At 59.0% G+C, this 27,379-nt stretch overlaps 2 protein-coding genes across 3 annotated transcripts in view; both read right to left on the minus strand.

Annotated features, from left to right (window-relative positions):
- Positions 1 to 189: 189 nt before the first annotated feature.
- VILL (villin like) lies at positions 190 to 18,569 on the minus strand. The gene is made up of 21 exons (XM_049629012.1): positions 18,364 to 18,569; positions 18,065 to 18,180; positions 13,848 to 13,914; positions 13,591 to 13,665; positions 13,106 to 13,311; positions 11,648 to 11,756; positions 10,519 to 10,629; positions 10,063 to 10,262; positions 9,610 to 9,688; positions 9,411 to 9,509; positions 8,580 to 8,718; positions 8,032 to 8,132; positions 6,033 to 6,170; positions 5,769 to 5,927; positions 5,076 to 5,255; positions 4,388 to 4,533; positions 3,252 to 3,396; positions 1,437 to 1,622; positions 1,176 to 1,247; positions 705 to 956; positions 190 to 447 (listed from the first exon to the last, which is right to left on the minus strand). Exons 3-21 carry the CDS (start codon positions 13,911 to 13,913, stop codon positions 334 to 336), a joined length of 2,577 nt encoding a protein of 858 aa, XP_049484969.1. The 5' UTR covers position 13,914; positions 18,065 to 18,180; positions 18,364 to 18,569; the 3' UTR covers positions 190 to 333.
- A 5,008-nt stretch (positions 18,570 to 23,577) lies between these two features.
- CTDSPL (CTD small phosphatase like) overlaps positions 23,578 to 27,379 on the minus strand; it is a 120,463-nt gene continuing 116,661 nt past the window's right edge. For both annotated transcript variants that reach the window (XM_049629021.1, XM_049629019.1), the window contains one exon: positions 23,578 to 27,241. In XM_049629021.1, the coding sequence (XP_049484978.1) occupies positions 27,116 to 27,241 (126 nt within the window). In that variant the 3' untranslated portion in view covers positions 23,578 to 27,115. The remainder of the gene's footprint in view (positions 27,242 to 27,379) is intronic.

Here is a 27,379-nt window from a genome sequence, read left to right on the forward strand (position 1 = left end):
CGCCTCCCCCACACTCACACTGTGAGTATGAGGCTTGTCTGTCCCTTTTGGGCGGTAAGGACCAGCAAGAAACAAAGCCCTCCATGGAAGACAGAGAGAGCTCCGTCCTCTGGAATATTCCCCCTCCAGCCCCAGGGGCCCCTCCCCCTCCAGAGGTGGACCCACCAAGTGATGCAGACTCGAAAGCCCTTACAACACACCTTGTGAGGGCCACGGACTTTTATTGACGGGGGAATGCCAGCGGGGTGTCCCCGGGGGCTCAGGTGCATGCTGGGAAGGCACCCCTGGGGGTCCTGGCTACGTTAGTGGCACCGACACGGGCAGGGCCTGGGTTCAGAAGAAGCCAAGCTGCTTCTTCTCCTGCTGCTGCCTCCACTTGGCCATGCTATAGAATTCTTCCTTGGACTTGCCAAAGATCTCTTGGAAGTCAGAGTCTGAGAGATAGAACTGGCGGGGGGAGGGTTCAGGGCCAGCGTGTAAACTGAGCCCAGAATCCTGGCCCATCCACCCAGGGGTGTCATCGCAGGGCTCAAGGCTCTCCTCTCCCACATCTCTCTGCCCATCATCCCCTCTGAAACACACGTCTTCCCGGGCAACCTGCCCACTGCCCACCATCAGTGGGTCATGCCCCGGGTTCCTCCAGCTCAGTTTTAGATGCATCGGTTCCAGGGGCAGTGAGTGGCAGGGGGGCCTCGGGCACCCACCTCCTTGCGGGCCGGGTCCACACCCTCTGGCAGGTCTTCAACAGCCTGATGCATTAGCCGTTCGCGGGGCAGGCTCCCATTGATGGTGGGTCTGGGGCTGCTGTGGTGGCTGTTGGTGCTGGCGTCACCTGCCTTGGGTCCTGGCTGCAGCTCATTCCCTGAGCCGTCCTGGGAGCCCTTGAGGGTCTGCAGGGTCAAAGGGTCTGCCCCGCCATTGCTTGGCCCTCTAGACAGCTGGAAGTCGTTGAGTTCCTGCTCAGAGAGGGGACTCAGGCTGGGCGTATGGAGGAGAGGCTCCCATGGAGAGGCCACACTGAGCCCACTGGGCCTCTTGCCCCCACTGCAAACCCTGCCGTCCACCAGGGCCTGGCTCCTTTCTTGTCCGTTCTGCCCATTTGGATCATGCCAACCAAGCCTAGACCCTGGTGGGAGCCTGGAGGGGGGGGCGGGGTGGGAGAACCCAGTACTCACTGCTGTTATCTCACATATGGCTGGCATTGCTCCCAGGCTGCCATCCACCACTTCCTTGTAGGACTGGTCGTTCTGGGGGCAAGAATCAGGGCGGGGGCAGGATGGAGGGCACCCCTGGCACCCAGGAGGGGACCTGACAGCAAGACCAGGTCTCCGCCACCCACACGGGAGGTCCCCGGACAAGGCGATGCCTCCTCCCAGTCTGCTCAGGGCATACTCTCCCTGGAGTAGGGTGGGGCTGGGAGTTCAGGCCTCACTCACAGTCCACTTGTAGGGGTCCCAAGCGAGGAACCATCCAGTGAAGGTGGGGGGCTCATGGCCCTGCTTGATCACCACGATAGGCGTGGCGGGGCTCCTCCCTGCCGGGTGGGTCTTCAGGTACTCCTGGCCCCAGTCCACCGCCTCCTTCTTCCACTTACTGGCAGCTTCCCCGAGCCACAGGAAGATCTGAGTCACAGAGGGGGCCTGGCCTTGGGCGAGTGGAGGGGCTGCCCAGAGCTGACCACTCCCTTCCCACTTCTGTCCGTTAACTGGTCTCACAACCCCTCCACACACCCCAGCCAACCAGGCACAGCCAAGCAGGCTGGCCGCCATACCCATACACCCATGAACATGCCAGAAGATCACAGGCATGCACATATACATTCAAGTCACAAATATTTATTGAGTACCTATGGTGTGCCAGGCACTGTTCTAGGCACTGGGGGTTCAATAATGGGAGGAAAAGCAGGCAAAAATCCCTGCTCTCACAGAGCTTTCATTTTACTGGGGAGACAAAAATAAGTAAAATATGTACTATATCAGATGGAGAAAAACAAGGCAGGGAAAGAAGACACCAAGTGTGGGGGGGGAGGCAGAAACACTGCTATTTTTTCTTTTAACGTTTACAACGGAGAGAGACAGAATATGAGCAGTGGAGGGAGAGAGAGAGGGAGACACAGAATCCACAGAATCCGAAGCAGGCTCCAGGCTCTGAGCCTGTCAGCACACAGCCCGATGCGGGGCTCGAACCCACGAACCGTGAGATCATGACCCGAGCTGAAGTCGTCAGACGCTTAACCGACTGAGCCACCCAGGCGCCCCAATACCGTCATTTTAAATTAGACCCAGGGAGAGCCTTCCCGAGAAGGGGACGTTTGAGTAAAGAGCTGGGGGAAGCGTGGGGAGCAAGTCGAGTGTTCTAACCGGAAGAAACAACCAGTGCAAAGGCCCTGAGCGTGTTAGGGGAGCGGCAGGGAGGCCACTGTGGCTGAGGCAGAGCCAGTGGAGGGGGAGAGTGGGAGCACATGGGCCCCGAGAGGGCCGTCAGGTCTTGTGGGCTGTAGGGAGGGCTTTGCTGAGATGAGAACACGCAAGCCTCGTGGCTGCATCCACACAGTGTCACAGACCCCGTGACGCAGACACCCACATGATCGCAGCTACGGACACACGATCCCCTACAGTCACACGTGGCCACACGTAAACACGATGGCGCCCCATCACACAGTCGCACGCGCTCCTGGAAGACGCAGGTAGCCCTAAACCGCTGCTGCACGTAGCCTCCCAGAAACATAGTGACCCTGCCACACAAACAGTCACTCAGTCACTCACTGAGGCCACCCAGTCTCTTAGTTTCCCCAGTTACAGCCAGGGCTCCACCACGGCCAATACAGTCACACGCAGGAAGCACACACGCGCGCGCGCGGTCAGTCGTTCGCTTTGCAAACGCTCACGCTGACACGTTAGCCACAGGCACCCGGTCGCCGGGAATCACACGTACCGTCACAAGGCACACGGTGGCGCTCAACCACAAAACTGGTCACAATCGCACACAAGTCCCAGACGTAGCCAGAGTCTCCTGCAGCCTCCTGGTGACACGGAGCTGCCCGTGGTCACACAATGCATGCACAGTCACTCACGTGACACTCACGTGTCTCACTCACGTGTTACAGTGTCACACGCCATCACACAGACTCCCCTACAGCCTTACACGGCCGGAAACACACAGCCACGCACACTCAAGCCGGTTGCACAGACACAGAGACCCCCCCCCCCCCCCCCACTCACACCCCAGCCGGACAGGGGAGGCCACCTCACCTCCTGCCAGGTGTCCAGTAACATGATGTCATACTTGTCCAGGTCCTCTTGACTAAAGAACACCATTTCCGTGAGGACCAGGTGGCCCATGTGGCTGGAGCACTCAAACAGTCGGGGCTGGAAGCCGGAGACGTCCTCGGGGAGCCTGGCCAGCGTGGACAGCCAAGCTGTGAGGGGCACACACAGAACTACGCCTCTCAGCAGCCTGGACCGAGCCAGCCCTCAGCACAGGGCCCCCGCCCCAGGGGAGGGGGACAGCTTCTCCTGGAGCCGACACACGGGCCCTCCTCTGGGGTCCCCCCATCCCATAATTCACTCCAGAGACGCCTTGCTGCTCTCTGGGCCCCAGCCTCAGCGTCCCCATCTGTCAGCGGGAAAGCACATTACGTGACCTGTCTCGCCACGGCCAGCTGTGACACAAGCCGTCCCGGGAAGCTGCCCAGCAGTGGCCCCTGGGAAGCGGACGGCTGACTTAGCGGGGCGGGGGGAGGGGTGTTGGGCTGGGGCCCTGCCCTCCCCTGGTCCGGGCTGGGAGCCGGCCTCAGGCCCGAGGTGGGAGAAGGGAAGCTAGGCTGAGAGAGGGGGACGGTCATACTGGGGAGCTCAGGGGGCTTGGAGTGAGTACAGTGCCTACACCAGACCCGCAGACACACACAGCGGCCCTGACTCAGCCTCCTCCCTTGAAGGCCTCACCTGGCCTCAACCTCTGACACACACCCTTGTCCATTACACGCTCCACACACGCTGCTTATCCACATATCACACCCACACCCACACCCCCGCCCCCCCACCTGGTACCATGACCCCTGCGGACTGCGGGTTGGGAGTGGGGCTTTGCCCTCTTGCCCTCTGTCACTGGTCAGGTCCGGGACTGGGACAATGCAGGGAGCATGTTCGGCCAGCAGAGGGCGCCACTAGCCAGCTCTCCCGGGCATCTTCCTGATCCCCGTTACCCAGGGGCCCGGGAGTGAAGGGTAGGCTGCGCTCCCACGAACTCCTGGAGTGGGAGACCAAGAGGCCTCCGTGCTGGGGGGGGCCTCTTCAGCTCTCTGTGTGACCCTTGAGTGGTCACCCACCCTCTCTGGGTCTCAGTTTCCTCCTCTGTATAAGAACACCCTCCGCCCAGCCCCTGTCACCTCTTGTTGCCGGGGTAGGGAGCCCGGCCTCCCAGGGCCTCCCAGAAGCCGGGAGGCTCCTGACCCTCCAGCACCGTTTCCTTGTTCTCCCCAGAGACGGCAGAGACCGCCGTCCGCGCCATCTCTCGCTGGTCACCGCTGCAGCCCTGGCCCACAGAGAGCTGGGTCAGGCCCTGAAGGGGGAGGGGTCTTCACCTCCAGCCCCACCTCCCCCACTCACAGGGGACTCTGGGGAGCTGGGCCCGAGTCACAGGAGGCCAAGGCTGATGTCAGGGCACGCATGAGCAAGGGATCCCGCCTTCCCCCCTCCCAGGACTGGGACCCTCTCCTGGTCCAGAGAATGGGATGGGGACCCCAGGCTCGGGGGTCATTTGTGGTTTATGAGCATTGGAGGAAACTCTGGCAAACCGGACTAGGCCTCCTTTTCCTCCCCCTGAGAGACTTGGGAAGAGGGACATGCTCCTCGCTGGAGGCAGGAAGGAGGGGAGGCAGTCTGGGCCTGGCCTGCCTCTGACCAGCAGACTCCCAGATCTACTAGTCACTTTCAGCCTCCCCCCAGGTTCCAGAGGGAACCCACTCCTGGCCTAGCTGAGGCTGGACACGAAGTCTGCATCTCCTGGGAAGGAGACCCATCCCTTGCCTGGCACACCACCCGAGGAATAAGTCGAGAGGTCAGTGACAGAGGTACCTTTCCAAACCAGAGGTAGCAGACGCTAGCTGTGACCAGCAAGAAGATGTCATGGGAGTTGAGGGCTGAGGCGCGGGCTGGTACCTCCACGGTCCTGGTGTTGCAGCTGTCGGCGCCTTGTACGTGGAAGAGCCTTGTGGCAGGTGCTGGCTGCTCCTTCCCATCGTGCCCCGTGTGCCCCTGTAAGAGGGCTGGGCCTCAGGATGAGGCAAGGGCTCCTGGGAGCCGCCTCCCTGTCCCGGTGATGGACAAACTGCCCTGGGGCCCACCGGACCCTCGCTTGAAGCCACCACTATTTTCTAGACCCTCTGGGTGTAGAGCGTGAGGGTCCCGTCAGCCTATGACAGGGAACCAGGCCCTTTCTAAATGGATCCCTCCCCCATCTCCAAGGAGTCAGGGCACGGTTTCCCCCAGGCCTTATAGACAGAAAATGGGGACCCCAGGCAAGGCCCTGGGTCCCTTTCAATTCAACTTCTTCTCCTGTGCTTCTGCTTGGCGGCTGGCTCTGGGGACCAGGGGAAGAAACTGAAGCGGGGGTCACTCTTGGAGCTCCTGGGTATCTAACGGCACCAGGAAACCGGGGGTGGTGAACGGGCCCCTGGGCTGAAGAGAAGCTTAGCACGTGCATGCAAGGGCTATGGGCACACAGAAGAGCCGGCAAGGCTGCGGGAACAGCAGCAAAGTGGGCCCTACCTGGAAGACCACCAGCTGGCCCTGGAAGATGGCGAGGAAGTGAGGGGGCTCGCTGCCCATGGTCACGTGCTCCTGCACCAGGGCTCCCTGGTACATGAGGTCCAGCTCCTCGGCATTGCAGTTCAGGGCTTTGACATCACGCGTGGTGGCACGGTGGCCCTGCAGGTGGGGATGGCAGGGGCCTGGAGCGGCTCTTAGATCCCATTCTCAGAGCCTCAGCTCTGGGGCCTGAAGGTGCCCACCACCCCTCTCGGGCCAGCGTACCCGCCACAGGTACAGGATATACTGGACGTGGCCCATCCTCTGGTAGGCGTAGAGGACGAGGTAGCAGTTGCCTGCACACAGCTGTGCATGACGCTTGGGGTCCACGGGCCGTCTGCCTAAGTCCTGGATGCACCACACCTGGAGAACAGAGGACCAGTGGGCGCGGGCGGCTCCTCCTCTCGAACGAGCCCGGCCAGTCTGTGCCCAGCCAGAAAGCCCCCCTTGGCCTCCGGGCCTGCCTCATCTCTGCCAGGCCTGCACAAGGATCTGCAGGTGACCCTTTCCGCCATGGGCCCCTGGGACCCGCCACACTTGCGCTGGCCCGCTGTCGGCCGGGACGCAGTTGGCGTGCGGTGCCTGGGACGGACAAGCAGTGAGGACCCCAGAGGCTGCTGGGACGGACCTGAGCCCTGCCACACACCACCCTCACCCTGCCCCCGCCAGCCACAGCAGGTTAGGGGCAGGCAGCTCCTGGCACAGCTGCTCGCGGCTCAGGCCAAGGCTGCAGAAGCTGGGCCAGACGCGAGCCCTTGAGCTCTGGGAAAAATTCTTTTCTCAAGTGTCACTTAAAAAGACAAAGCCTATTCAAAGACTGAAAGGAAAATACTTCCTTATACTGAAGAGCGTGATTTCCTGCTCCTATGGGTAGCCAGCATGGGTTCTGGAGCCTCAAACCCCAGGCAGGCCGTGGGGGCAGTGAGACCCTTCTGAGCTTCAGCCTTTCCCACCTGGAAAGTGGGCATAGCCACACCCACCTTGACAATGGCAGGAAACAAAGTCTGGACATTATGTGCCCACACAGGGCCTGGTAGCTGTCTCTGGGGAAGGTGTCCTCCAGACCAGAGCAACCAGACTCTTGCAGAAGAGACTGACTGGGACCACACGCGCTACCCAGGAGCAGCACTTCCCTGGCAGCTAGGCCTCCTGGATCAGGGGCTCCCCTGGCCTGCCTGCCTGCTGGAAGGGATCCCCTCCCGGCCTCTGTGCTTGGAGCCCGAGTGGCAAGACCTCCTTCCTTCCCACCTTTGCCCTCCCCTCTGTGTTGTCCCCCTCTGTGTACCCCATCCCTCTTGCTCTTCATCCCATCCCCCCAACTCTGTCTCCTCCCTCCTCTGTCTTTCTCAGTCTCTTCTGTCTCTCCCTGTCCTCCTTCCCTCTCTTCCCTTCTCCCTGCTCCCCCACACCTTGCCACATCTCCTCCTGTCTTGGTCTCTTCTAACAGCCTCTGTCCATCCATATTAGGACAAATACAGGAGGGAACCTTGGAGAAATGGCATTTTCTCTGACCTCGACCTACCTTGAGAACTAGGAGCCCTTCACATGGGCCCAGAAGTCCTGTTCCCAGAATTTTACAGCATCCCCACACCAGCCATGGGCCAGATGGAACCAGAGTTTTTGCCTCCACTTTATAGGTAAAAAAAAACCGAGGCCCAGAGGAATGAAGGGCTCTACGAGGGATCAGATGAGATGTCAAGATGCAATCCCTACATCTCCCAGAACACTGATCTGAGCCCAGGCGGCTGACAGTATGTGCCTGTGTGGGCGGGGACAGATTACATGTGACGCTGTACCGTGTCGGTGTGTTCCTGTGGGTCGAGCGTTCTGTGTGTCTATGATCACGTGTGATGCAGAATTTGTACAATTACATGTTTGCAGTTGGTTAACTTGGCTGATTAGGTGCAATTAGGCGTGTGCGTCTGTGTCTGTGGCATATGTACGGTTGTGTCATATTTGACCGAAGGGTACAATCAAGTATCTTGAAGCGTTACCGTGCGGTGTGCCAAGTGTTACGTGAGCAAGTGGCCACAGCTGCACAGATTGATCAGGCGTCACGCGTAGGAGCCAGCAGGAGGGAGGGCGTGTGTATACGTACACACGCCCCTGGGTGTCCCTGCGTAGATGCGCAACTTGGGGCACTTTAGCAGCCATACCATTCAGCTGAAGACAAAGCCTACCCCTGTGTGCCTATCTTCTCCCAGCCGAGCTAATGCCCCCTTACCTCCACCTTCCCGGAAGCGTCATCCACCATCCTGAGCTGGGCAGCTAGCTCAGGCCGACTCTGCAGCTTGCCCACATCCGGCCTTACCTGAATCGATTTACCTGACGGGAGGACACGGGGTGTCACGGGCGTCGTCGCCCTCGCCAACCGCGTCCGCCCATCACTCAAAAGAAAGCCCACTCTGGCCACGCTCCCCCACCCGGTGGCGCTTTCTGGGGGCTGCCCCCTGGCGGCCCCACTCTGTCCCCCGCAGACCCCGCTCCGCGTGGGCCGCGCCCCGCCCCGCCCCAACTATCTCCCGCACCTGGTCCCGCTTAGTCTTCCGTCCAACTCAAGGTCCAGGGTGCCGCCCCGCGCCGGCCCCGCCCCGCCCCCCCCCCCCATCCCCCCCCCCCCTCCCCCCCCGCCCCCCCCCTCCCATCCCGCCCAGGTTCTGGGTGCGGCCCCACGCCGGCCCCGCCCCCAAGGCCACGCCCCCGACCTTGTCCCGCCCGCTCTTCCATTCCGGCCGAAGTCCCCGCCCCACCGGCCCCGCCCCACGCGCTCACTTAGCTTGCCGAAGCTCTTGTTCCCGCGCTGCTTGGTAGACCAAGACTGGAAGAGCTGTTTAAATGAGGCCGACTCGGCGCCGTCGTTCACCACCTCCACGTTGGTGTAGGTCGGGTAGCCTTTGGCCTGGATGAAGCCCTGGAGCGGGGGCTCTGTCAGGCGTGCGGCCCGAGGGCCCAATTCTCCGCTCCACCCTCGGGGACCTGACGCTCAGCTGAGCGCAGAGCAGTATTAATTAACCACGCTCATGACCCGCTTAAGAAGTTGGCTCCTTTACTACCGACTTCTCTGAGGTCCCTGAGGACAAGCAAGGTCCCTTTAGTCCGGGCCTCGGGAAGGGCGGCCCATGACAACCGCCGCCCCCTCCAGGCCCCAGGCAGAGCCCTGTCTCCCCTCCTCAACAAGGAGGGGGTGCCCAGTGCGGCTTGCTTCTCAGACCTCAAGGCAGGTCCACGTTTTACACGAGGACCCTTTTACACATGGTTTCTTGGGTGCTCCCTCCCCCAACCCCTGTCAGGGCTCCCAGGGCAGGCTGCATGCCCCTGGTACCAGAGAGGGACCCTCGGACCACTGGGCAGAACTGTGTCCCCGTCATCAGATTGGGTGCTTTGTCTCCAGGCTTAGACCCCAGGGCAAAGCCGTGTCCTCCTCTATCAGACAGGCTCCTAGGGCAGGATGGACCCATCTCCTGGCCCAAGGATAGGACTACCTTCCCTTAAAGGCCCCCAGGAATGGATGTGTCCCAGCTTAGATTTCAGAGTACTGCCATTTCTTCCCTCAGACCCCAGGGCAGCTCGACGTCCCCTTGAGACAGGGCCCAACAGCTTTACCAGAGCCCGGCTGAAGGCAGCCTTTTTCTCTTGGAGGCTGGACAGGCGTCCCTGCCACACGTAGATCTTGAAACCACCCTGGTCCAGGATATAGTAGTCCTGGGAGCAAGAGAGGGACTGGTTGGTAGGTGGCCCAGACTAGGCTGGGGTCGTGGGTGGGCGGGGATGCATGACGAGCTGGGGACCAGGCCTGTCTCACCTCTTCCCGCAGTAGGTCTTGGGTTAGTGGGCAGGTCGCCAACTCCTGGATCACCAAGTCGTCATCCTTCTCACAGACACTGGGGGACAGGCATCCAGAGGTGGGCAGCTCAGCCTCTCCGTGGGCTCCACTCCAGCCCCCTTTAGTCCTCGCAGAGGCAGAAGGCATGGGGTCTGGGGCCCCAGGTTGAAGTCTTAACTTCACCACAGCCTTGCCGTGGAGCCTTAGGCTACTCTCTGGGCCTCCAGTGCCTCAGTTGCCCTATCTGTACAATGGATTTCTCAGAAGAGCAGTCATGCAAGAGTACAGGCTGGACCCAGAGCCCCACGTGGCTTGCTCCAGAAACCCACAGGCCTTTTCTGGAGGCCTTTCTAGAGACACTGTGTTACGGCTGGAACGACAGACGTGCAGACCCAGGCATGCAGACTCTGCCCACCCCCAAGATCTGCTCACTGGTAGAGACGGCCGCTGGCTTTCTGCAGCTGGTTAACACTCTTGTCGGGCCTGGTGGCAGGCAGGTTGCCCACTCTGCAGCCCAGCACGGCTTCCATGATCCGCATGAGGTCAGTGGCTTCAACTTCATCATCCACCACGCCAATCTGTGCGCGACCACCGCGCTCCCTGTCCCGGAGGCTGCAGGTCAGGGCCAGGCCCTGCAGGAGAGGACCTGGCAGTCAGGGCTTCCCCAGCATGGCCCCCGCTCACCGCTGACAGTCTATCCCAGATCCTTCCCGTCGCAGCTCAGCTCCCAGAGGCTGGGGTCAGGGGCAGGGTCTGGACTCTGCTTGCACATAGCAGGTGCTTCTAAGGTTGTAGTGGCACAACCAAGCCCACCTCCTGAGGGGTCTGGAGGATGGACACCCTTCTCCCTGAGCCCTGCATCCCTTAGTTCCCAGGGTAGACACTGACCCGTGCCTTCTCAGGAATGCTGGTCTCAGGCCCATTCCACTGGATCATCACCTTGCCCAGGTCCAGCAGGAAGATGTCCCCCTTATTAAAGCTGCTCCAAGAGAGCTCCACCTGCCAGAGCCAGGAGGGGCAGGGCAGGAAACAGGGTGCCATACCACCAGCACCCAGGTGGAGGGGCACCGCAGCCCATCTCCACCCACATGAGCACAGCTCACTCGTGTGCACGAGGCTGTGTGCGACCTGGTGTATGTGTGACCACTGCACCAGTATTGTGGTGTGGAAGCACGCATCTGTGTCACCGTATGAGACTTCGAAGGTCACCCTGTGGGTGTAGCTGTGTGTCTCTCTAGGCACTACCGGAGGTAATGCTGCATTTCACGGGATCTACAGGATTATGACACTCTTCACTCCGTGCGTGTCTGCAGCTGCACATCTGTACGCGTAACGTGCACACAAGCGGAGCGCATCTGTTTACCCATGGATGTAGATGTGTGTGTACACGCTCATGTGTACGTATACGGGGGCACATCAAATGGGAACCAGTGCGCGAGCTCGTGGGTGACAACGTACGTGTCTCCGCATGGGGGACAACGTGCTATCCGTGGAAAAGGATAGTTATCATGCAAACAGAGACACTCTGGGGAGTAAAAGGACGGATGCTGAATAATCATGCCAACGTGACGGGCAAAACCTGGGCTGCGCGTTGTCCCTGCACGACCGGGGATGTATGGTCACTGAATCCGTGGGAGACAGCATGTGCGCCCGTGGGTGGTGAGGACGATGCGCCCGAAGAGTGTGGGGCTGTGCACCCCCCACCGCACAGCACGCTACTGCCCACGGTGCTTACACGGACCATCCGGGTGCACCGTTTGGTCCGCGTCGCCTCCCCAAGTTCTTAGTGTGCCCACGGGATGGGTGAGAAAACAGGATCAGAGGAGCCACGGAGGGGTGGGGCTGGCAGCCTGGCTCTGCCCTCCCCCTCCTCCTTCAAGATGGGCCACCTGGGAATGCCGACAGCGACAGCGCACGGTGCCCCCACCGCCCGCCTCCACCCTCCGCGCTTCCCTGCACTTCGGCACACAGTCCGACCTGAGCCCGAAGATCAAGCGGCACCCGGGGCGGTCCTCACCTCGGTGGCCGACACGTGCTTCCTCCCCTGGACGTGCAGCAGTCGCTGGATGTTGTACAGGTTGGTCTCCACGTGCGTGAGGGCAGAGGCCAGGCCCCCTCTCCTGTAGCTGGGGCGGGGGCGGGGTGGGGGGCGGGTGTCGAAGTTAAGACCCTCCACAGCTCCGTGCAGGAGTGAGTGCAGGTGTGAGCACACACGTGTGCAAGCGCATATGAAAAGTGTGCACAAACACATGAGCACACACATGGGGCGGGAGTGTGCGTGTAGACAGGGGGACACGTGCGTGTACCTGTACGTGTATGCGTGCAGGGCATAGTATGTTTATCCGTGTATAGATGTAAATACATGCATGTTGTGCACATGCGCATGTACCTGTATACCATGTTTGTATACTTGTATACCACGTATACAAGGAGGGGCATAAGGGCATCTGTTTATCCACGTAAGTATAGATGTGAGTGCGTGCAATTTGGCAACAGCACGTTTGTGTGCACACAGACACGCACATTGACGTACATGTGTAGACGAGCCCTCCTATAGGCTCATCGTATGGGCATGGTGTGTTTTCTGCGGGTGCGTGCGCAAATGCGTTCCCGTAGGGGGTTTAAGTATACGAATCAGAAACGACCCAATACTGGCATTTTCCTACGGTTTAACTTACTACGTTGCAGTTATTAATTTAATACGTTGTGAAGCAATTTACAGCAAAAGACATATTTCTAGCGGGCACAGTAACGGAAAGGCAAACTCAAAACACCCTTGGCGTCCACGCCTGGGTATATACCCAAGGGAAATGAAAAACACGTCCACACAAAAAACTTGTAGAGGAGGCGGGCGTCAACCAAGTGCAGTGTGGTGATCACTTCACGCTGCTTCTAAGCCACACCATCAAGCTAGTGATGCACGTCAATTATATCTCGATAAAACTGGGGGGGGGGGGGAACCCATGCATACGAATGTTAACAACAGCATTACCCATCACAGGCCAACGTGGAAGCAATCCAAACATCCCCTAAGTGATAAATACGTAAATAAAATGTGTTCTATCCCCACACCACGTGTCGTACGGTTCCATTTATAAACATGTCCGGAATAGGCAAATTTTTGCAGACTGGATGAAGAAAATGTGGGGGTGGGGGGTGGGGGGCGGGAAGGGAGAGTGTTGGGAGGGGTACGGGGCTTCTTTTTGGGGTGACAAAGGTGTTCCGCAACTGTGGGCACGGTTGCCCAAGTCGGTGAACGTACTAAAAAAAACATCACCGATCGTATACTTTACATGGGTCGGTTGTGTCCAAGTGGGGGCATAAGCGTATCCGTGAATTGGGGCAACATGGTAGGATATGAGAGTTGTACCCCAGAGAGGACGTCTCCCCCTCACCCGACACCCCCACACCAGGGAGGAGAGGGTCACCCCAGGCCGCCCAGCCACCCGCCGCCCCGGTCCCCGCCCGCACTCACATGATTCCAGAGCGGAAGTAGCTGCGGAAACAGTCGGACTCGTGGCCCTGCGCCTCCCGGTGCTGCACGGTGGCGCCACCCAGCGCCTCCTGCAGCTGCTGCACGAAGGCTTCGGCCGCGTCCTGCGCCTCGGCGCCCGCCTCCTTCCCCGCCCAGTAGTGCAGGTCGCTGCACGCCCCCTGCGTGGCCTTGAGGCTCTGGGGAACCTAGGGCCCAGGTGTTAGGGGGCGGGGGGTGCAGAGGCCCCAGGGGTGGGGTGGAGACTGAGACCCAGGATGCACTGAGGGCCTTGAGGGGACTGGGCAGGCGCCTCCCCGGGGCTGGAGGTCCGAGGGGGGCAAAGAGGCCTCAAAGGCAGGCGCCCCCTTGTAGGGTGGATGCTCTGGCTGCCGGCCTCCCTCTTCCTGGGGTGGAGCTTGGTCTGCATCAGCAGACTCCCCAGCCGGGGAGTCCCCACCCCTCAGACAGACTCCCCAAATGCTCACATGGAGGACGATGTAGCAGTGCTCCTCGAAGAAGTTCCCATAAGCCTTCTCGGGTACTGGCTCCATGCTCAGGTTCTGGGAGAGGAGGGTGCCTAGTGACAGCTCAGCAGGACCGTCCCCCAGCCACCTACCCTCCATGACCCTCTGGGGTGGGGGACAGGAGGGAGCTCCGAGTTGGTGGGGGGAGGGAGAAGCCTAGTCTCAGAGACTGCGCACTCTCTGTGTCCCCAGCTCTGCTGTCTGGCTGTGCCCCTCACCTCGATGATCCATACGTGGAGGTCCCTGTGGCTGTCAATGGCTGGGAGGCCCTTGTTGACGTCCATCCTAGGCCAGGTGGGAACGAGGGAAGAAACAAGAGCCAGAGTCTTCAGGCCCCGGCCACCTGTGCTCTGGGCTCCAGGCAAGAACTCTCCCCACCTGCAGCTCTCCAAAGCGCTGTCATCATAGAACAGGCCTTTCATTCGGGGGGCTCTCAAGTCACAAATGGCAGCAAAGCAGGACAGACCCTGGCACAGAGGCTTTGCAAACAGGGAACAGGTTTGTCGTCTGTGGTTGTGCTCCTGAAACAGGGACAAGCTCTGTGGGCAGGGATGGGTCTTGAACGTAGGGACCTCTACAAGCAAGCAGTGAGAAACAGGCTGTGCAGACAGACGAGATCTGCAGTCAGGGGCAGTCACTGGAGACAGAGGCACGTTATGCAGACAGGCAAAGGTTGTGCTGGGAACAGAACAGATTCTGCAGCCAGGGGTAGACCCTGCACAACAGACTTCTGGCATTCGACTGAATCCTGCAAAGACAGGCTCTGCGTTGAGGGACAGAGCTGCCAATAGGCCTGGGTCTTCCAGGCAGTCAGGGACAGGCTATGCAAAGAGACACGGCACCCTCAGAGAGTGATAGGCTATGCGGACAGAAAAAGGCTCTGCATACAAGCATAGGCTCTGCAAACAGGGACAACTTCCTCAGACTGAAGAAAGGGATACAACAAGCACAGGGTCTCTTGGCAAAAATGAGTTCTGTGGTCAGGGACCAACTGTCTGTGTAAGGACAGCCTGAACAAAGAGACACCGACTCTATCCAGGGAAAGTCAGACAAACAAGCAGCCGGGCAAACAAGCGAAGGTCGTGAACACAAAAAAGACTCTGCGAACGGCTCCCGATTCCACAGGCGTGGAGGAACTTTGCAGGTGGGGAAAGACTTTGTAAATGTGGGTGGGGACAAACCCTTAAGGTAGGTATCCTTTATATAAGGGACAGATGGCAGATACGGACAGGTACCTAGATACGCAAGGCTCTGCAAACAGCACAGCATCTGCCCAGACAGAGGCAGTCTCTTGAAGTAAGCAAAACATCTCTAGGCATGGTCCGACTCTGCAAGCAGGAACAGCCTTGCAAAACAGACCCAAATCCTGCATACAGGGAGATGGGAACAGGCTGGGCAAACCATCATGAATGCTGCAAAGAGATCCAGACTCTGACAAAAGACACAGGCTCTGCAGAGGGAGGCTCTACACACAGAGACTTGGCAGATCGGAAGAGGTTTTGTAAGCCGACAGTGCTCTGCAAACAGACGGGTTCTGTTAACAGCGACAGCTTTTCAGAGAGGCAGGGTTTGCTGAAATGAGCTGGCAGGGAAATCAGCTTTGCGTTCAAGCACGGGTGTCCCAGACTTGGGCAAGATCTTGAAACAGGGCTGGGGTCTGTAGGGAGCCCAGGTTCTGCAAACAGGGACAGACCTCATAGAAAAAGATGAATTCTGGCAACAGATAAAGGCTCTGTGAGTAGGGGCACGTTCTGCTAACAGTTACACGTAGAATTAGGAACAGAGTGTGCAGACAGGATAGGCTCTGCAAACGGGAATGTGCTCCGCAGAAAGACACAGGTGCTCCCAGAAAGACACGGTGACCTCTGACAGCGATAACTCTTCATAGGAATAGCTCTTACAGGCAGGTACAGTTTTTATCCAGGGAAATTCAGATGGGGCGTGCAAACGGCTAGAGGCCCCCCAAAACGTCATAGGTTGCACACAAATAGGGCTCAGGTTTCGCAGACAGAACCGGACTCTGAAATAAGAAAAGCCTCTGCAAACAGGGGCATAGTCTAGAGACAGACTGCGGAGGAAACAAAGTCTGCTGACAGGGACGGGCACTGCAAACAAAGCTCTGCACACAGGAACAATGTCTTCAGGCACAAAGAGGCATCCCAGACGAGGACCCCAGGCAAACTCCACAGACAGGGAGGGGTTCTACGCGCAGGGCAGCGTCTGCCCTTGACAGCAAATCTTGGACTCAGGGAAGTAGGGACAGACCCTCTAGAAAGCCAGGTTCTGAAAAAAGACTCTGGAAAGAGCCTCAAGACACAGGCTCAGGAGGCCCACCGAGAAGACGAGGTTTCTGCAAACTCGGGACAGGCGGCACACAAGGATGGCCTCCGATGGCTGTGGTAGCGAGCAACAGGCCTAGCTCGCGAGAGAGGGTGGGGGGAGTCAAGCATGGGCCCTCTGAAATCCCCGAAACAGAGCTGAACTCTCGACAGACCCTGCGGACGGCCACAGGCTCTGCAAACAGTGGCTGAGCTCCCGGCCGTGCCCTGTGGTTCTGAGCGTGCCTAGGAGAGCCGCCCGGAACGAGAGGCATCTGGGGAGGCCGGAGGGGGGCTCTGGGTTTTGCTGCGTCTTCGCAGGATGACTCTCGGCCCCCCCAGGCTGCCCTGTAACGTTCCTCCAGGAACCTGTGTGTGAGGTCCGGTCGTCCCTTCAGCCGTTGGAGTTCTTTCTCCCCTCTAACCTAAATCCGGCCGGTGGCAGCTTTTCTTGTCGCTGCGGCTTGGCCCGGCGGACCCACAAGTCACTTCCGTCTGAAGTCCTCCTTCCTAGGGACCCCCAGCGCAGCGTTCGCTCCTCTCTTCTCCCCGCCGCACGCCGGCCTTGTCTCGGCGGCCGCCGCGGGAACCCTGGTGGCTCTGCTGACCCTGCACGGCCCCGGGGCGGACTCGGTGGGAGAGTCCGAGAGAGGCAGAGGCCTCTGTGACTCATGCCCAACAGCCTGCATTCCTTCCACCTTTGTCCAGAACGCTGAGGGCTGGGCTCCGGCCCTGGTGAGCTCACCGCTGCCTGGGGGGAAACTCCCAACCCTCTCGCGGCCTCTGGAAGCGCGGAGTGGGGGAGGGGCCGCCCAGCGTTAGAGCCGCTCTCGAAAGCTCCGGGGGCCGCCGAGGCCGTGGCCACGCCCTCCCTCGCTGGCGCCGAGGGCTGCCGGGGCCAGGGGCTGGTGCTCTCGCTGACCCGCCGGCTCCCAGCCGCCCGCCCGCCACCCAGCAGGTACTCGGTGGGCAGCCGTCGAGTGGACGGAGCCTGTCGCGCACCGAGTGCAGGGGGACGGGGAGCGGGGTCACCCTGTGCTCTGACGGCACCCGCGACTGCTCTTGCAGTACCTGCCTCTGGGTGTGACGGAGACATGCCTGACAAGCGGGCCCGGTGGTCGCGTAAAGGTGGTCCCAAGCACCAGAAAACGTGCGATGCCGCTGAGTGACAGGCGGCATGGTGACATTCAGCGGTGATGGATAGTGACGGCGACCAGGGCACAGGTGGGCGGTGGCCAGAGGTACAAACTACGGGCTGTAGAGCATGTGACAGCGTGAAAGCGCGACAGGGTGACAGGAAGCGTGGCTGGCCACCAGGGGCCCGTGGGGGACAGGAGAGTCGAACTGGAGGCCAGAAGGTTGGGCCCGGGCCACTTTCACCAGGCAGGGTCAGCAGCACCCACAGGGGCTGGGTTCCAGCCTGGGGAGCCAAATTCTCAGGCGCCCAGGGCCTGAGGCCCTCATCCCCATGTAACCTGGGTGGCGGGGGCAGGGATGCTCACGGGGAGGGGGGCCGCTCTCTCCAGCACCCCCTCTCTCCTCCAGGCAGGCTCCTTCTCCCTCAGGGGGGCCCTTCCCTTCCCAGAGCACCTCCTCTAAACTGCCAAGCCCTCCCACCCTAGATGTCCCCTCTTCCCCTGGGTAACTCCCTTCTATCACCTACCCTGCGGCGGGCCCCCCACTGTGTCCTCTCCCCCCCTTCTGAAAGCCCCCTTCTTTTCCTTGGGGGCTTGCCCACTCCAGCCTGGGGCCCCCTTCTCTCCCAGATGCCTGGTTCCTCTTCTGACAAACCCATCCCCCCCCCTTCCCTGTTCCCCCTCCGTTCCTGGGCGCCCCTCTGTCCGCACTGGGCAGCCCCTCACCCCCCCATCCTCCTTCCCCAGCCCCCTTCTTTCTGCCTTCCCTGCCCCCAGTGCTCCCTTCTCTCTCCCAGGCCCCCCTGCCCCCTTTCCCTGCTACACCCCTTTTCTCCCCCAATGCCCCTTTCTCCCCCGGCCTCTCCTCCTCTCCCCTGCGTTCTTCTCACCGCCAGGCGCCCCTTTCCTTTTCCAGACGCCCCCTCCTTTCCCAACCCCCCTCCTCTGGCGCCCAGTGGCCACTTCCTCCTCCTGAGGTACCTGTGAAAGGGCGCACCCTGAGGTCACTTTGCCTGCTGGAGTCTGAGGAGGGAGGGCCGGGCCTGGGCCTCCAGGTATGCGGAGTCTGGGCGACAGAGGCCCCACCTGTACAGAATCTGCCACTTTCTCCCCGTCAGGCTCCCGGCCAGGGCCTCCCTGCCCCCATCAGTGTTGCTCGCTGCCCCCCAGGTTCCGGTGGCCCCCTGGCAACCCTGAGCCCCACGACCCCTTGCTAGACACCCCTGACTCAGAGCGGCCCCTCCTAGCCGATTGTGGAGCCCCCTCCTTGCCAGGCCTACCTGCTGGAAGGTGCTCTCTTTCCTGGCCAGTGGGCAGTGCTGGGTCTGTCCCCCAACCTGTTCCTGCATGAAACTCAATCCCTGCTCTTGCCCAGGAGGACACACCCCACTGCCTGAGGGCTGGGCTTCCAATGTAGTCCATCAGTCAGTCAACAAATATTGACCCAGCTCTCTGAGAACCACCCCGTCCCCAGGCTCGTGGCTGGTCTGCCAGGCCTCACCTCCTGGGTACTGGTGGCCAAGAGACAGCAGGGCATGGAGGCCCGGGCTGGGCCAAGATGTGGGCTGTGGAGTATACTGTGACTTTCCTTCTCTGAGAGCCTGATGAGCCTCTCTGATCCTTGCCCACCCCCCCCCCCCCCCCCCCCCCCAGCCCCAGAAGGCCAGGTCACTCCAACAAACTTTAGAAGGAAGGAGGACCGAGCCTATTGAAGGTGGGGGTGGCAGTCTGGCTCTGTGAGACCCAGGTCACTTCAGGGCCTGGAGGTGGCCAGGGCTCCCTCTAGCATCTCTGCTGTCCTCCCTGCTCCCAATTTGGGTTTGCTCACAGCACAGCCCTCCCCGGGGAGCCCTGATGCCCTTCGTGGGAGAGGCCAGTCCAGCCCTTGCAAGGAAGACACCTTTCCCACACCTCGGGCTGCTCCCTGCTTTCCTTCCTGATTGTAGGGCGGGGGAGGTGCTGAACATAGAGCGTTCCAGAACTCTAGGAACAGGGCCACCCTTCCTTTAGGCCACAGGCCTCGGTCCCAGCCACGGCCCAGCCCGTGGGACGCCTCTGCTGGACACACTGCTGAAACCTGCCCAGTGGCCCCCACGTCCGGCCGTCACCCCCACTGCTCCCTGCCACAGAGAGGGGGCGGCTCCAGGAGATCTGGGTCGGCCTGTGCCCAGTAGGACCTCCTGCCCGTGTGCGACTGTGTCGTTGGTGTTTTCTTTTGTAAGTCCCACTTTTAAAACAATTTATTTAAATTCTAGTTAGTTAACGTGACTGTGTTTAACCGACGGAGCGAATGGGTCCCTGTGTGTGAAGGGATGCCTGTGTCCCAGGGCAGTTGGTTAGTCCCTGTGTGTGTCTGACCTTGTGTGTGAGAGAATGGCTGTTAAACCCCCTGCTCCCTTCTATGACGGTGTGTGTTTGGTTCCACCTGTGCACGCCTGTTGCCCTCCTGCTTTTGTCCCCATGCTCAGCAAAATCCCGTGTCCTCATCCCTCACTTCCTGGCCTCAGACTGTCCCCTCCGTGCACTCTGCGTGGCCTTTGTTCCGGAAGTCCCTGGAAATTTCTCTTTCCAGTGCCTGCTCTTGGCACAGCCGGTGGTTGGTTCATCGTATCCTCCTACTGCCCAGGGACCCCGCGGACCACCCGTTCCTCTGGAAACAGCACACAGACTCAGTGTTCTGCCCCCCTCACTGGCCACTCTGCCCTCTCCGTTGGGACCTTCAAATGTCAGCAGGCACACAACTCGGGCCTTAGCTCCCGTGTCTTTTCTATTTTCTTCCAAGTTCCGGTTCCCAGGCTGTAAGTACCAGGGAAACGTTAGTGTCTCTTCCGACACAGACTCCCGCTCCTCCCGTCCCCCACCTGTCTTGTCACACGTCTCCTGGCAGGTCTGACCTCACACGTGACATCCATCCTCTTCCGAGGCCAGGAAATGGGATGAGCATCCAGCTGGTTGCTCAGGCCCCATACCTGGGGGCCATCCTGGGTTCCTCTCCTTCTCTCACATGCACAGGGCAGCCACTGGCCAGTCTGGTTCATCCTTGATCCTGAACTTGGCCAGACCTCCCTGCCCGGCTCTGGAAGCCAGCCTCTCGCCAGTTATCGTGAGCCTCCCTCTGTGTCTCCTGGTCTCTCTCGCTCCTATGGCCATATTCCCACAGTAGCCAAAGGGGCCTCTTAACCAAACGGATCACACCATTCCCCTGCTTCAAACCTTCCAGTGGCTTCCCTAAACAAAGCCCCAAGTTGCCTGTCCCTCTGGCTGCCTCTCCATTCACTCTCCCCATTGCTCACTGTGTTGAAGCTACACATTTCTCATTATCCCTTAAGACACCGACCTCATTCTCGTCTCTGGGCTTTTGCACTTGGTGTTACCTCTGCCGGAAGCCTCTCCCCTAACTCTTCCCTCGGCTCCTTTTCTGCCTTCTGGCCTCAACCAAAAATGACACTTCCCCAGAGGGGCCTTCCCTGACCGTGTTAGCTAAAGCAGGGCTCTTCTCAGCCGCCTGCCACGTTCCTCATCTTCCTAGCCCTTCCAGAAGCGGATCACCTTACTGACTGGGCTCTTGTTCAGCGTCGCAGTCCCCAGCTGCAACGGGAGGTCCAGGGGGCAGCGCTTTGCCCGCTGCCGTGGCCGGCATTTAGAATGGTGCCTGGCACACCAGAGCTGCTTAATAAATCTTTGTTGACGTCCTCCTGAGTCTCTGCCCTGATCACCTGGATCCTTTGCTGGGCCCCTTCCTGGAGCAGAGGCCTGGAGTTGAGCTTTCCCCGGAAGTCGGGTTCCACTCCCAGCCCAAGGGCCCATGGGCTGCGGGATTCTGGACCCACTCCTCAGGCTTTTTCTGAGCTGACGTGTCCTCCTGTGAGAAGGCAGCTCTCTTCTCTGTCTCTGTCTCTCTCTGTCTCTCTCTTCTGGGATTATCTCTGAAGGCCGGGTGGAAGGCTAAGCCAGCTCAGCTATAATATTGACAAAGGGGTAGGTGTGGCCCGCGGTGGGCGGGGCAGACGCTGGAAGCCGGCCACGCCCCTTCTGGCCTCGCCCCCAGGATCGCGGCGCTCTGGTTGTCCAGTGGCTGTCCCAGGTCTCATCAGAGTCCCCTCCCAGACAGATGCTCCTCGTGGAGACCAGGTCCTGCAGGGGGTGCGCCCCTCCGGAGCTCAGACGAGGCGTGGGGGGCGCCCCCACGGGGGAGCAGACGGGGCATGGGGTGGGACTGCCTGGGGTCTGGGTCCCACTACCTAAAAACATCCGGACCCCACGCCTTTCAGGAGAGCAGCCCACGTGGGCCCCTACATCTGGTTACAGGTCACAGAGGAGCAGTGACACCGTCACCAGGGCCCAAGAGGGACTCTTCGGAGGGCGCCGTGGTGGGAACCGCTAGGGACCGAGGAAGGGGGGGGGGTCTGTCGCTGTGCCCTCAGGACCACCATTCTGATGGGCCTAATGGAGCCCGAGGATAGCCCCCAAAAGAGCCCTGGGTCCCTGCATTCAAGGAGGTGTCGCTGCTTTGCGTTCCCGCAGCTCCGGATGTGTGACCCTGTCCAGCCATGCACCCACCCCATCAAGGCACCGCTAGGACCAGGATAGGAGGCTGGGAGGTGGCAAGGCCCAGTTAGGTTGGTGGGCATATTTACTCTGCTCCCCACCTCAGTGTAAAAGCAGGGAGCTGCGGGCCATGTGTGGCTATTAGGAGCCCCTCCCCACCCCTGCCTTGGGAAAGGCTCCCAGTGCCCCTGTGGGGTTTTCTTTGTAATTTTCTGGGTTTCCTGACCTTTTAGCAATGACCATGTATGGCTGATCCTTCCGGTAAAGCAATACGTGCCATTTCCTCTAAGCCCTGTCCGTAACTCCTTTGCTGTATCTGGGTGTCAGGCCTGAGACAGCGTGGGGGACTTTTCTTTCCTTAGGCCTTGCTGAAACTTTGAGTCTTCTGGGGCACTTGAAGATATGCCCACTCTCAGGGGGTTGGGCCTCAGGTGATTGTAATGGGGAGCCAGAGCCAAAAATCACTGGGCTGAGAGATGGGGCTGTAATGGAAGTCTGGGACGGAAAACCCTGGAGCCCACATATCCTCCTCCTGAATGCTGGAGGGTCCGGTATGTTCTCCTTGGAGATCAGGCTGGTGGCCATGGCAACTGGTGGCTCTGGGCCTTGAGCAGCCTGTTGGCCCCCGGGCAGCCCCAGCACAGGAGATCCGCGTGTACGCGTCCCAGTCATTCCGAGGACTCTGCCCCAAGCCCCCAGTGCATCCCCCATCCATCAGCTCAACAGGCCGTCTTCCTAAGCTGGCTTTTCCCGGCTACTCCTCCCCTCCCTTCCTTGCCTTCCTGCCCATTCTTTGGTCCTAGAATATGTGCTCAAACAAGAAAACATCAGGAGGAAAATCTCAGCCTGCCCATGTCCCAAATAAGTGACCCTTGATGACGGATGATTCCTTCCCCCCATCCAGAGGATCTACGGACATTCGCGGGGGCACCTCAGCTTCAGGGGCTGCCACAACTCTCAGCTATTTGTGTGTTTGGCTGTACACGGAGGTGGGAAGCAGTTGTGGGTACGGGGGCGATGCCAGAGAGGGCAAGAGGAGGGAAAGCTGGGGTGACTTCTCTGGCCGGACAGCTTCCCCACTGGACAGGGCACCCGGGGGGGGGGGGCGCGGGGCATGGCACAGACTGGCTATGGGGGATTCGGGGGGTTTTGTCTTTGGTAAATACGTTTCCTGGGCCGACGCACACGCTGTGTACTATGTGGTTTGGGATGAGTGTATGTGCCTGTGGAAGCCTGTGACCGAACGACTGCGGAGCAGTTTCCCCGGCCTCAGTTTTCTCATCCACCGAAATGGGTGAGACCCAATGAGACTGTTGCCACCGGTGTCCTTTGCTATCTGAATCGGGGAGCTCTATGAAGAAACAGTCCTGAGAGTGGCGTGGCCATGCCCTGGCTCTGCCGCGACTCCCGGGCAGAGGGGCACTGGCTGCCCCTCTCACCTTCGTGCACAGAGGGGCTGAGGGCAGGGCCTGGAGGGAGTCCCACTGGGGGAACGCGGTCTTGAATATCCTCACACTTTCTATCCCTTTGCTGTGCTCCAGCTGGCAATCCCAGCATCTCAGGCAGCGCGCCCAAGGGCTCTGGGTTTAGGGTACCTTACTCCACACACAATGCTGGTGGCGCCGACGGGGCGCCCGGGGGCGGGGGGGGGGGGGTGGACTGTGGTCTCTCTGCGTGTGGAAGCGGGGAGCCACAGGGGGAGACACACTGCTTCCGACTGGGGAGACGCCACCAGGGGGCTTAACACTGGGCGGGGCGGTTTCCCAGCCTCCCCTGGGGTCATGGTGCATGGCCCCTGGGGCTGCTGCAGCCCGCCCCCCGCGGCTCTGCCCAGGCTGGGGCCCCGGGAGCCCCGAGGCGCTGGCTTGAGGCCGCGCAGGGGGAGGGAACAGAGAGGGGGAAGAGACGCCGGCGCCGCCGGAGAAGCAGTCCATCCACAAGAGGGCGCAGTTTCACGTGTTTATTTTTGGCAGGAAGGAAATCATTGCAAACCTCTCGACTGACAAGGCTCGCCCCTGGAAACGTGCACATTCCACATGTATTTCCCAAGTAACGCTGGCTTGTTTATCACATTCAAATGTCCAACAGAAATCCACGACTACCCAGGCACCAGAATCTCCACTACGGGTGGGGGGGGGGGGGGTGTTAGTCTGCAGAGAAGCTCCCTGGAGAACGAACAGGAACAGACACTATCAAATTTACAGCGAGATAGGAGCAGAGGCAGCCAGTGGATTTTGCTCGGGCAACTGCAAGCACGTCAAGCCATCCACTCTCTTCTCGAACCCTGGCATGCCAACTGCCCATCACAGCACCTTTAAAAGGCAGAGGCACAAACGTCACGAGTGTTTGACCCTATAGGGCTGTGTGGTTCTAGATTTTATCAGAGGGCCGTCTTTAAAATAGAGGGTCTTCGATGTTGCCGGGTTATACAGATTTCCAGATTTCTTTTTCCAGACCAGCAGTTCAAATGCTGCAACCATGACAAGTCAGTGTCATCAGGGCCTCACGTCTCCAAAGTCACGTCATCAAAACTGCGCTGTGTCAAAGGAGCTTCCCCACCAACCATGGGTTGTGACAAGTGGTGTTCCTCCTTGGCGTACAGATGTGTGGTTTACAAACAGCTAATGTGTGAAACCGCAGACCAACGCGGAGGGTTCCCGAACAATGGAAGACAGAGCAGTGACAACCTCGGATGCCTGGGCACCTCCACTCAAGGCCCGGCCAGAGACCGCATAACATCGCCGGGGCCGGAGTCCACAACCCAACGTATCTTGTCCCAGATCTTAATGTAAAAAATACTTGTCCAGGAGACTATATATTAACCTGGTACCAAAAGGGCCGTGGAGACTCAGGAGGTCGGGTTTCTCTTTTGGTTGAAGAGTTGGGGGTGGGGTGGGTATTTGGGTAACATGGGAAGCAATATGGCACAGAGAAATAGCTAATAGGGTTCATTAGGTTTTAAAGCCCACAATTTAATAAAAGGTAATAATTAAAAACAATACCCGTATTTACCTTAAAAAACATAAACCCCAAACATTCATCTCATTTCTTGGCCTTATGTTAGAATTCTATTGCTTCATTTACATGTAGATGATTAAAAATATAGAGAGAGATCTAGATATTCTGGTTATGTACATAAAGCAGAATCGAGGGTTAAAACAAAAATGGAATTTTGGAGCGTGGTCAAATAAGGTGCACAGAATCCAGAACCCTCGGGGCGGGGGGTCTGCTGCCCCCCCCCCCTCCCCGAGACACTCTGTGTCCTGTGATGGCAGGAACCGGGCTCCATCCCCCACAATCGTGCAATGGTGCTCACGGTTTCAAGAACCACTAGGTGCAGTGTTTGGCTCAAGCTTGCCAGTGTCTTCACTCCGTCTCTGAGAAGTGGGACACTGTTCCTAGGTCCGATTCCCCTGAAATACTCTAGAACTTCGTCCTCTCTGCCCCCTGTTCCAGAGAAGACCTCATGGTGCCAGCAGAGAAGGGGGCATGGCTGAGGGTCTGGGGCTCTCGCCAGGACCGATTTCTGTGTGGATTTCAACACACGACAGACACTGGACTGCAACATTCGAGACATTTAAGGCAGCGGGTTGACTTAATGACTAGTTTTCCAGATCAAGGGCTATGGCGTGTGCAGATCCGCCATGGAACTGCCGTGGTCTGTGCTGATGCGAGCAAGGGGCTGTTTCTACTTTAACTGGCATGTGGGTTACTGGATTCTGCACACTCAGAAAGCTGGGGGACCCGGTTACCCCTGAACAGTTATTACTCTTCTGAATGCACGGCAGTCCGCGGCCCAAAGTGCTGTTGGGAGGACACGATTGGCAGCTGGCTTCGTTATCTTGGGAACGAAAGCGAGAACAAAATTTTACTTCGACCCCCATTTCCACACTTGCTAGTGCCAGTCGCTTCCACCAGAACTCTGGCGGAGGCCCAACCCACAGAGGACTAAGGCAATGGTGCCGACACGAAAGGGTTCTTCTAAATTACTTTTAAGAGCAATACTTTATAGACTGTCTTGTCACTGGGAAAGGCTGCAGAGGAAGCCCCGGCCCGGGGCGGGCACCCTTCCTCTCCCTGGCTCGGGGCGAGGGGTTCCACCTCTAGACAGGTTTCCCCAACCCCAGGCTGTGCTTCAAAAGAGAAGACCAAGAGGGGACTTGGGCCACGTCAGCGGGGTGGCTGGGGGAGGCCACGGGTTCTCGAGAGAGAACGGTCGGCTCATCGCGGTCTCTGATGTCGACTGCAGTCGGAAACCAACACCACGCCCGTGTGGCGCGCTGGCCCCTTTGTCTTTGTTCCCTTCTGAACTCCCATGGCCGGAGCCGGGCAAGGGGGACTCTTGGTGCAGTCTGCGGTGGGGCGGGACACCTACGTTTCTGACCCTGTCCGAGTCTGCAGCTTAGCAGTGAGCAGATTCTGAGCATAGGCACAGTGGCAAAGAACAGTGTAACAGCCGCTGGTCAATTCCATTTGGTGGCAGCGCGATAGCAGCAAAGAAAATTCCCAAACAGCTCCGTGTGTATCCAGCTTTTGGAAAGGAAAACATTTTTAAAAAAAATCAATAAACAGGTTGTTGTTGTTTTTTTTTTTTAAATATCCAAGGGTTTCAGAGTTTCTGGTAACTGCTCTACCCAGAACGACGACGACACAACAGAAAACACACAGGAGTACGGCAGTCGTGTGGGAGCAGAAGTGACGATGCCACTTTTCAAGGGGGGAGACTGGGACCTCAAGACAAATGTGTCACCATCAGAAACAATAGCAATAATATAAAAGAAGCTGTCGTTCCCTAAAGGGCCGAGCCGCACAACTGCAGATACATTCCAAACTGGGTCAGTAACGAATAGAGGCACCGCCGTGGTCCCGACTCCCGTCGGGAGCCCGGCCCTACGACATGCCACAGGGCGTCTGAGCGGTCACACCTGTTGGGAGACAGGCTTCTATGACTCACCTCCAGCCCTAGCCGCCCCTCCCCCCCCCCCCCCCAGGTTCTAGAAAATTGTCGTAGTTGTCTTCTTAGAGAATCTAAGACAATAAAAGACTAAAAGATGTCTGGAAATATGTTGTGTAGAAAAATTAACTCTCAGCTTAAAATAACATTCAAAAAGGCACTTCATCCTGTAGGAAAGAGATTCTGAGTTGGGTCAGCTGCTCCGAGCTGGGATAGAAAGGGACCGGTTGTCTGCTTGGAAGGGGGGATGGGCAGTTGAAAGGAAGTCCGATAGATATCAAGCTTTTTCTTTTTTTCCATTTTTTTCTTTTTGGTATGTTTTAAGAAAAGCAAATACCGTAAAATGCACGTCCCTTTATGAAATCTGTTAAAAGAGTTCATTTTAAAATAGTGTTTCTGTTCTTAAAAAATAAAACAGGTAGGTATGGCCACTTTGACCTCGCGGCCTGGAGCACGGAGTGTCCTCACTCCAGGCAGGTCCCCGAGGCCGAGGTCCCGGAGCGCACAGGCGGGGCGGGCGGAGGCCGGCGCTACCTATCACAGAGTCTGTGCAGCATGCTGTACACGTCGTCTTCCCGGCTCAAGCCCTCGAAGAAGGGGATGAGGTCCAGCAGCTCTGTGTCCGTCATGTCATCGAACCAGGACTGCACGGGCACCTGGAAGACAGTGTGTGGAGGGGGGCAGCTGAACCGTGCCCGGCACCGGGGGCAGCTCCTAGCCCGACCGGTGCCCGCACGTTTAGCATTTTCTTTGGTAAGGAGGACGGGTGTCTAAAAAGCATCATCGTCATCATC

The sequence above is a fragment of the Panthera uncia genome, chromosome C2, assembly GCF_023721935.1.
Source record: "Panthera uncia isolate 11264 chromosome C2, Puncia_PCG_1.0, whole genome shotgun sequence".
In the NCBI taxonomy this organism is placed as follows: domain Eukaryota; kingdom Metazoa; phylum Chordata; class Mammalia; order Carnivora; family Felidae; genus Panthera; species Panthera uncia.

Bases quoted from the DNA above. Each gene is read 5' to 3' on its own strand.
- VILL (XM_049629012.1), bottom strand. From the start codon at position 13,913: ATGGACGTCAACAAGGGCCTCCCAGCCATTGACAGCCACAGGGACCTC. The intron at 10,263-10,518 runs GTCAGTGTCTAC...CCTCTCCTGCAG, and splicing joins GCATTCCTGAGAAGGCACGG to GGCCTGGCCCTGACCTGCAG. The intron at 448-704 runs GTGGGTGCCCGA...TCCCCCCGCCAG, and splicing joins TGGACCCGGCCCGCAAGGAG to TTCTATCTCTCAGACTCTGA.